This window comes from Bison bison, unplaced genomic scaffold (assembly GCF_000754665.1).
Source record: "Bison bison bison isolate TAMUID 2011002044 unplaced genomic scaffold, Bison_UMD1.0 scf7180017864043, whole genome shotgun sequence".
In the NCBI taxonomy this organism is placed as follows: Eukaryota; Metazoa; Chordata; class Mammalia; order Artiodactyla; family Bovidae; genus Bison; species Bison bison.
The window spans coordinates 318646-328661 of NW_011494615.1; the positions used below are offsets into that span (position 1 = coordinate 318646).

Genomic DNA, 10016 nt, shown 5'->3' on the forward strand with positions numbered 1-10016 from the left:
CGGAGATCACCTTTATAGCACCGTGATGGAGCATCCCTTGCAGAGCTGAGAAGGAGTCTCTGAGAGGGAGGCCCAGTTGCCGCCCTGGCCCTTCCCCAATACAATTCCTGAACTGAGGCCTGCCTGACCCCTGTTTTCCATCCCATCCCACTGCACAGGAAAGGTCCAAATACAGCCACCCACTCCTTCAAACTTACAGTGTAATAAGTCTATGGCCCTGTGCACTCCAACAGTCGTTTTTTCTGGCCACACTCGCATGGCTTATGGGATCTTAGTTCACTAATCAGAGATTGAACCCCAGCCCTCCACCACGCCCCCACACACACCCTCCCACCATCCCCCACCCCCCTACCCCTGGCAGTGAGAGTGGAGTCCTAACCACTGGACCTAGAGGGAATTCCCAACAGTCTGTTAATAACTACACTAGTGGCTCATCTTTTGGTGGAGTTTTCTGAGGGCTGAGCACTGTGCTGATGAACACTTTATAATCATCAATTAACCTTCACACAATCTTATCAGGCAAGGAAGTATAATATCCCCATTTCCAAAGAGGCCTAGAGAGAACACACAATGCACCCACCGTGTGCCTTGGCTGGTGGAGATGCTCTCCCCACCCCCCAGCTTAACACTGGCACGATGCTGCCCTCACCCCTCTCCAGCCTGGTTAGGCCTCAGTAAGCACACTATTCACTCGGCTCCTACCCATCTCTGTTCCATGCTCACTGGTTCCCACCTAGAAGCACTGCACCCTCCCCTCCACGTCTCCAAATTCACCCAACTGGCAAGGCTTAAACTTACATGGCCAGTCACAAGGAAACCACGTTTGGCCTCTGAGATCCCACTGTCACACTATAGCTTGGACCAGGCACCCCACTCTCCTGCTCCTTCTTGGGCCTCAGTTTCCTTATCTGTGCAATGGTAAGGAGGGGAGGATGGTCCCTTTGTTTGAGACACACTGTTCCACATTCCAGTCCCAGCTTCATGCAAAGGTCTTAGCCAGGACCCCTACACTGACCTTGCTCCTTCTCACTGTCCCTGACTTCAATCCCTGCACAGAGCTAGGGCCTCCAACATATTCACCATCTGAAAGCTGACATCTCCCTGAAACTGAGACACCAAAGTTATACATCTTATTGTCAACTGCCTATAACGATCTTCAGCCTTCAGGCAAATGGCTGTCACTCATCCTCCCCGGTCTACATCTCAGCCTAGATCCAATGACATTCCCCAACAAGTAGACATAGGCCTCTGCTGGGCCCCAAGGCGCCCCCCAGTGCCCAGAAATCAGTACTGGCCGCCCCTCCCAAGGCGGGCCAGGCACCTGCAAGAAGTAAGCGCTCATGGGGTCCTCTTTGTTGTCCTCATTGTAGAAAAGGCCTCCAGCCACGAAGATCTGGTTCTCTTTGGTCACTAGGCTGACATGGTTCTTGGGGATCTGGGTCGAGAGGGAGGCACAGTAGCACTCGTTGGCTGCCGGGTCATAGGCCACGGCGCCCTCCTCACTGATCATGAAGATGAGGTCCTGCAGGAACATGCCAAAGCGCAGGGTGTCATTGAGGATCCCGGGTAGAATGCGCTCTGCCTCCTCTTCCTCCTCCTCCGCCTTGGCTTCGGTTGTGCCCTTGTCAGTGGCCTTGGCCCCAGCCGACTCCTTCCCCTTCTCCTTCTTCTTCTTGCGCAGCACAGTGATGCGGCCCTCGTGGGCATCTTTCACCATCTGCACCTTGCGCAGCAGCTCCGGCTGGGCACGCACGAGAGGGTGGCGCTCCACGCGGCTCTCTAGGAAGGCGCGTGGCAGCAAGCGGAAGCGCACGCTCTCGAAGACCGTGGGCAGTGCGCGCTGGCGCTCGGCTTGCGCCTCGGCGTCACCGCTGCTTGCCCATCGCATCACCGCTTCGAACACGGCTTCCTCCTTCTCCACGTTGAGGCCATCGCTGGAGATGATAGCAATGAGCTCGTCGGCCGAGAGCCCTAGGAAGTCGGCGTCGCGGGCCACCAGCGAGAAGCGCGCGCAGATGAAGTCGCGGGCGGACACCGCGAGGCGCGCGCAGTCGAGCAGGAGGCCGAGGCGGAAGACCGCCAGGCAGTTGGCCAGGCACAGGCGCTTCTGCAAGAAGGACACGCAGATGGTGAAGATGGAAGGGATCTGGAAGCGGTGCGCCGCGGCGAACAGGTCCTGCACGCTCGCCTCGTCCAGCGCGATCTCTGACGTGTACAGATAGTGGAGCACCTGGGCCACCACGTCAGGGGACACCTCCTCCAGGCGCAGCTCGCCTGCGCTCTCAGGCTCGGCCAGGAAGCGCGCCCGGAAGTAGGGGCTGCAGGCGGCCAGTACCAGGCGGTGGCACGGGAACTCGCGCTCGCCCACCCGCACCACACAGTCGAGGAACTTGCCGTGGTCCAGCATGTCCTTGAGCCCGTCCTGCAGGAGCGTCTGCTGGTACAGCCGCTGCTCCTCCGCTTGCTCCAAGCCCAGCGCCATGGTGGGTGGCCTCCTCTCCGCCCTCCCTGCCTTCCTGCTGGGTCGCACTCAGTCTACGCAGCTGTCCAAGCCGGGCTATATATAGAGCTGGACTGGGCCCGGTAAGGCGAGCTGCCTGGCCTCCCGCACATGACGCAGAGGGGACAGCTGGGCTGAGGCCCCCTCCCAGAGCAACCTTGACTCAGCCCCTGGGGTTCATGGGACTGGGGTAGGGTGTCTCGGTCCTCCCTGAAAGATGAGGGCCTCCCTGCCTCCTCTGTAAACGGAGCACAGTGAGGCCTTGACTGCTTTCCTTGGTTTAGGTGATGCCCCTCAGGGAAGGGGATGACCCAAGCTCTGCCTCTCAAAGAAGGGAGAAGCCTTCGAATCCCTCTTCAAGGGTCTCCCTTCCTCCAGGCCTTGTGGGCCTTTCTGCCCAGCTGACCCTATCCTTCTTGGAGTGTACCTCCCTCCACCCAGTCCTGGACACGGTGTGCTCAGGTTTCCCACTCAATGAATTTGGGCCTGGGGCACCTGTTGCCTCAGCTTTAAAATGGGAAGACTTTTCTCCCCCAGCTCGGAGACCTTCCTTGGACTGTGCAAGAAAGCAAGAAGACGCTTGAATAAACAAGGTCACTTTCCTGTGGGGCCTGAGAAGGCCAGATCACTCTGTTGCACCTCAGTTTCCCTTCCTGCACAGTGAAGAGATGGGTGAGTTTGATTTTTAAGGGCTTCAGTTTAGTTCTGCTGTGATTCGAAAGCAGAGTCCCACTGCTGTGTGATTCTGTGGTCCGGTGATGGGGCAGAATCACACAGTACCACTCACTGTGGTTTTGTGTCCCTGCGAATACACAGGCACAGGGTTTCACACTGTAAGCTGTCAGAGGTGCTAGATTCAGTTTTGTAGGTTCAACTATTCTAGGTGTTAAAACCCCCAGGGATCAAAAAACTAACAAAAAGTTACACTCAGAGTTGAATATTCCAGGAAAGCTGTCTGTGCTCAGTTCTTCATTCATCCTAAGCTTGACCTGAGCCTGCCCAGCCTTGGGGCCCCTACACCTGTCTAGCATCTAAGGGATCCGGGTAGAGGTGTGGGGCAGCCAGTCCCAATGCCCACCCTGCTTTGGACCCCTGACTGCCTTCCCCCACTCGACAACATGCACACACACATCAGCCTCAGCCACCAAGATAAACTTGTTCCCAAAGTGCCAGAGGCTGTAGCTGTGGGTTAAATTTAGCCCCCAAGACACTGGTGTGAACTGTTATGGGGCATTCTCCCATCATTCCTGAGTCACTTGTTTATAACCTCAGGCTTGAGGGGGTGGGGGGATTAGCGAGGGGGGCTTAGGCTGGGCCAGGACTGAGTCACCACCCCGTTTTTGATCCCGGTGATGTCAATGCCTGTCCCTCCTGAGCAGTGCTTTCAACCATTGCTTGATGACCCCTCTAGCACGTCTCAGAGGGACACAGCACCTAGGTAGGATCACCTAGAAATAGTCCTGTCTGTCTTCTGGGAAGGGCAAAGGCTCACCCAGGGGCCTCCAGCCCAGCCCTATACTGCAGAACATTTCCATTCAGCACCATCAGTGAGGAGACCAGGTTGTGAGAGGCTCAGCCATGTAGCCAAGTCACACAGCTGGCAAGTGGCTGATCCAGGATTCGAAGCAGATCTGCCCACCTCCAAAGACTGTGGGAATCCCTCCCTGCCCTGCTGATTCCAAAGAAAATGCCCATTAATCGTCATCTCACTTTCCAAAGACCAGGACAGAAGGTACTGGCTGAACAATTAACTTATGTTTATCAGATGATTCAGTGGCATATTTTTAGATTATGATGAGTCCCGTGGTGCTCAATTCCTACCAGGCATTCTACTAGAATGTTTATATGTGGCTCATCCATTCATCGAGAACCTACTGTGCACTATTCTAAATGTTGAGGATTCGGCAGTGAACACATCAAGTAAGAATTCCTGTCTTTTTGGAGCTTAACTTCAGCTGAGGGAAAGGGGAACAGCAACAAGTAAATAGTTACACAGGGTGTCAGATGATAACTGCTGTGGTAACAGGTAGCTGGGAATGGGGCATGGGAAGCGATGGGTGGCAGAGGTCACAATTTTAAATGGAATAGTCAGGATGGACTCACTGAGTGGATTATGCTTGAGCAGGTTTAAACCATGGAGGAGGAGGATTCCAAGCAGGGAACAGCTTGAGCTAAGGCCCTGAGGCAGGACTACACCTGTCCTGTTCCAAGAACAGCAAGGAAGCCAGTGAGCAATGAATGAGGAGATGAGTAGGAGATGAGGGCCAAGAGGTAAGAGGGGGTGGTATCATGTATGACCAGTGTACAGACGGGTTTTTTTGCCCTCTGTGAAATGGGGAACCGCTGTTTATTTTTAAATTATAATTATGAGGAATGCAAACATTTCCAGGGAGAGAGTAATATACTGATCTCTCATGTACTGAGCACCCTCTTTCAACAACTATCAACTCATGAAGTTATGGCCAGTCCTGTGTCATCCCTGCCCCTCTCACTCTGGTTTCACCCAAGGACATGCCCAGGGACCACAGGTGGGCGGAAGAAAGCATGACTCCAGGGCTTGATGTTGATCAGAGGGACCTGTCACTTCATTTCATCCTTTCAAACTTTGCAGCATTGGGCTTCTCAACAGAAATGCTGGCATCTCAAATTCTGAGGGAAGTCATTTCCAGCCTGAATTTTACACCCAGGCAATTTTACACCCAGGGAGATACAGTCAAGCGCTTCATTCCCGGAAGTGGTCCGGAGGAGAAGGTAAATGTTAGGGTTAGGAAAAAGGAGTCCACTAAGACATAAACCTTTTAGAAGTTAAAGATCTCTGCAGTGAACGCAAAAGGACACAGTCTTCAGCAAAGAGGGACAGGGAATGACAGGCCGGGGGAGGCTGTTAGGCAGTTTCTCAAGTCTCCTCGTGGGAAGCTGGTTGCACTGTGTGTTCCCTAGGGTCATCTTCCTGTACTGCTCCTTGGTTATAAGAGTGAGGAAATGGATGGAACACTTGCTGTGTTTGCACATACGGGAAGGAAAGTTGCATTTATGACAAGAGGTTTGGGAATGCAGCAGTGCTAAACACCTAGAAACCAAAGTAAATTATGTTTAAAAGAGCCAAAAGTAAAAAGTTATGAGAAAGGAAATGGAATCCTATTGCATTATATGGCTTGGTTGAGATCAGTGTCTACATAGGCATAATAATGTAGATACTAAATATTAATCTAACCTCAAATAGTAACATAACCATGTTGGGAGGAAGGGGAATTGTGTATATAGTGTTTGTGTGTGTGATGGGAGTGTTGAAGAAATACATCAATAGCCAATGCCTAAAACTGAAAATAGGAGGAGAGCAGTGTTGGAGGAGTGCTTTCCATGGGCAGGAAAACACCAAAAATACCAACTGAATTGGAACTGCTCACTTATTGGGAGTTGGAAAGGAGGAGATGTGGGGAACTGCAGGTTTTTGGGGAAAAAAAAAAAAGTTCTAGAAATATTTGGCTTCTTCAACTATGTCCAAATAAAACTTTAATTAAAAAAATAAATATTTTCCTCAGAGGTTCTCTAGAAAACCGTGTTGTGTGACGTCGGATTGTTGCTCACAGCACAGTGGGGCTGCCGGGAAGAGGTGATATGGAGGCAACGCACGGATGGACAGGTAGCACAGGGGGGCCGAATCCCCTCAAGACACCCAGCAGGGAGCAGCCAGGCCCGCAGGCCTAGCAGCAAGCGGCACTTTCAGGGTGACTTGAGCAAGCCCCTGTTCCCCTCAGAGAAGTGGGGCTGCGTGGAGGGCAACGTACTCATCCTGGGGACCTGAACCGCCTCTCCCTGGCCAGTTAGTGAGCCACCCAGCAGCCTCTGTCCTAGCCCCTCCCGGTGTCTGAGACCCCTCAGATACCCTGGTATCTCATCTGAGACCCCTCTCTGGGCATCTGAAACCAAGTGCTACATACATGGTGAGGGGGCATTCATTCATTCACCATGTGTCCCCACAGCCTATAATTCTATCCCACATGGAGCCCGGTGCCCCAGCGAAATAATTCTGAGGTCCACGGGGAGAGTTGCTTGCTCCTCGGAGGCCACAGTCTTCCGTCTGAGTTGTTCTCCCAGGCGCAGACACCAAGCTCCTTCAGACCTCAGCCCTTGGCTCTGGAGGTTCCCCAGGAGCCCAGCCCATCCTCAGGAGAGGGAGACGGGACCTGGGGATGCTCCGGGCACAGGTGTCCATGCGGTCTTTGGCGGCCGTACTGTCCTTCATCTCTCTGTGGTCTGAGTCCTTTCAGCCCACGGTCAGGGCGGCATATGTAAAGAAGAGGCTGGGCCAAGGGACAGTTGTACTGCCTTTATTCCCCTCCACTCTTCTCCTCACCCTCCTGCAGTCCCCCATACACTCTGGGGCTGTGGGATGACCACACAGGGCAGACATCAAGGGTCCACGTACCTGGGCACAGCCGTTTTGCCACTGAGCGCCACCCCCCCCCGACTGCCGAGGGGTGCCATGTGGGACATGGCAGCAAATGTCAGGATCAGAGGTTCAGGCTTTGCCCCCACTGCCTGCCCCCCCACCCAGCCTGGGTTCCTAGAACTGTAGTCATGGGGCTTGAATGGTCATCTCTCTGGCCACTCATCCCCAGCTGGCCCAAGACCAGGGATTACAAGGGGAGCTGGAGAGGGGCAGGCCAGGTTCCAGACTTGAGGCTTGGCCAAGTGGGCTGAGAAGTCCAGCTGGACAGAGCGGCCCCCCTTGGCAGATCTGCAGTGGGAGATAATCATCCCAAGCCCCCTCCCCATCACCAGCCCTGGGAAGTGGGTGTGATGGCCCAAGCCCCTCCCTCCAATATCCAGGTGCTTGTTAATTTGTTTTAAAAATTAAAAAGGAAATGTAAAAGCTGGTAAAACAAGAACCCCTATCCATACTGGCACGGCTGAGGTTCCATTATTGCTTCAGACCCTTGTGGTCTGGCCAGAAAGGAGCTCCCACCAACACTGGCCAAAGGGGAAGAGAGCATTTAGCACCAGGGACACAGGACTCCTGTCCCCGCTAGGACGGGGGCCTCCCAGGAGAGGGGGTGGCCGTGCCCATCTAAGCTATTAATACAATGACCATCTGACCAGTGCCCAGCCTGCTGTCTGGACCCCTCTCATGCCCTGAGAAGGGAAGCGTTCAAGAGTAGGAGACCCAAGTCCTGGGACAGGGTCTCGCCAGCAGCTCCCTACACCCATCTCCAGCCTTTGCTTGTGAAAGTCTGACTTCACGGATCAGAGGCCAGCCTGGCCAGGGCCCCCCAGGCTTTCTAAGGCTGCAGTGACGGTAGCAGGTGACAGGGCCACCAGCTCTAACGGGAGATCCTGGTGTCAGCCACAGTGGGTGAGAAGCTCAGGGGAGTCCCAGCCTACAGCCCATTTGGGGAAATCAGACTTTTTTTAGGAAAATGTGGGCAAGCTCTGAAGAGCCGCCAGGCACTGGGACTGGAGGTTGGAAATAGCAAGGGAGAGGGGGGAGTGGGGGGGACCCTGAGGACGTCATGGAAGCCCAGAGATCAAGGGGTGCAGGAGAAGAAAAGAGCTACAGTAGAACAGGAGCCTGAGAGGTGCAACCCTGACCCCATAAGAGGCTAGAACCCTCAGCCTCGGGGTGGGGGAGCCGCAGTGCTGGGAACCAGACAGGGAGCTTTCCTCTCTTGAGGGGGTGCCCAGAGGACAGCAGGGGCATCTGAGGGTACGTACATAGGCTCTGGCTTGCACTGTTCCTGCTACAGCCCCAAACTCAAACCCTCTAAGCCCAGAGAACAGTCTGGGCTGTGTGGCTTGGATTCTAAATCCTCAAATCATTCGGGCTCCTTGGGCTTACCCACATCTGTACAGAATAAAGTGCTTCGTTTATTGATGATTAAAATGTCCCCAGCCCCCTGCCCCAGCGCCATGGACCTTACAAGGAGGTCTGAGGGGTCCCGACCCCCTCAGCCCTTGAGCTGATGGGGCCAGTCCCCCCTCCACGACCCCCTGGGCTCAGGCCTCTTCCCACTCCAGCCATGCTGGGAAGGTGGTGGTGTGGGGGTAGTCATGGGGGTTTAAGGTGCAAAGAGTATAACAAACAAAACTGTATAAACACAATAGGAAAGAGCTTAACTAGGAAATATGTAGCTTATGGAACCTTCCTCCCCCTTTTAAAGGCAGGAATCAAGACGTTAAATGACAACAAAAAAAGGATGTCCTGTTAGTGCTGGCCTCGTGAGGGCAAGCATTGGGCACAGGCTGGGGCTCTCCCAGCGCCCGCGACCCTGACCCCCGGGCCTGGTCATGCAGGCTCCTCGTGCCACCCATGAGCACAGAGGCCCAGGAGGGACAAGGGTGCTGGATGTCAGCCAGGGGCGGGTTGTGACCAGGTCCAGGGAGCGGAGGAGGCCTGTGCTGCCTTCAGGGAGCAGACGGACACAGACACACACATCTCTAGTGTGGGAGATGCAGCTGGGGCAGCTGGTGAGGGATGGGGTGCTCTGTGAACAGCTGCCCTGGCCTCTGCCCCACTGATAGCACCTTGAAACCTCAGAACATTGGCCCAAGCCTCCTCCTTAGGGGCCTGCCCCTGGGGTCCACCCATCTGCAGGGGCTCCTGGGCAGCAGGCCCTGGGAGCTAGTGCTGTGGGAGCCAGCCCGTCTGTCTACCCAGGGCCTGGCCCACAACACCCTGAGGCCCAGCGGCTTCCGGGGACATCTTCTCCAGGACCCAGGGCCCTCGGTGCAGCCTAGTGCAGGTCGGGGATCCCTGTGCCTGCCGCAGGGTTGTGAATGGGGAAAGCAAATGTCTGGGGTCCAGCCCCTGCCCGCCCCACACCCCCCGACCCTCCCTATGTAGAGCTGCAGTCTTCACGCCTTGCCACAGCCTCCTGGCACGCTCCCAGGGCATCCAGGCTCAAGCCTCTGCCTGGATATCCGCAGCCCTCACACTGGGTCCGCACCTCCTCCAAAGGGAGATGGCACCCAGCTTCTCCCCAAACCCTCCAGGGTATGAGGCGCAAGTTAGGGGGCCCAGGGAAGGCGCGGATAAGTGGCTAAAGGTGATCTGGGCTGGGCCACCCCCTCCCTCTGGCTTAGGCCTCAGCAGAGTGACCAGTCACACCTGCTCCCTGGGCCCCTGTCCCCCCTACCTGCCGCCTCCAGCGCCCCCCTCACCTGGAGGGGGATACTGCCAATGGTTTCCTCTCTTTTCTTTTTCCTTCACTTCCCAAAAAACAAACAACAAAAAAAAGTAAAGGCTTCAAGAAGTCACTGAAAGGGGGCACTTGGTAGCGAGGTGTCCTCGGCCAGCTCTGGGGGCTGCCAGCCTGCACACCCCCCAGGGTCAGGGGCCTTGGGGCGAGGCCGGGGTCCAGCCAACTCTGGAGGTGTCACTGCCCCCCAAGGAGGAGGGCAGGGTCCTGGGCCCCTTGGAGCAGGCAGGCAGTTAGTTGTTGGTGCTCAGCCTCCCGCTGCCCGGGCTGGAGGCCGTGGGGAAGAGCGGCGGCGGGGGCGGCAGGTGCGGCGGGGG

The 10016-nt window shown here is 55.5% G+C and overlaps 2 protein-coding genes across 2 annotated transcripts in view; both read right to left on the bottom strand.

The window, feature by feature from the left end:
- The window catches only part of KLHL40 (kelch-like family member 40), a 7428-nt gene extending 4901 nt beyond the window's left edge, over positions 1–2527 (bottom strand). The window contains exon 1 of the mRNA XM_010835426.1: positions 1281–2527. Within this exon, the coding sequence (XP_010833728.1) occupies positions 1281–2482 (1202 nt within the window). The 5' untranslated portion in view covers positions 2483–2527. The remainder of the gene's footprint in view (positions 1–1280) is intronic.
- Positions 2528–6817: 4290 nt separating this feature from the next.
- Positions 6818–10016, bottom strand: part of ZBTB47 (zinc finger and BTB domain containing 47) — a 12154-nt gene continuing 8955 nt past the window's right edge. Inside the window, exon 7 of the mRNA XM_010835566.1 lies at positions 6818–10016. Coding sequence (XP_010833868.1) covers positions 9933–10016 — 84 coding nt within the window. The 3' untranslated portion in view covers positions 6818–9932.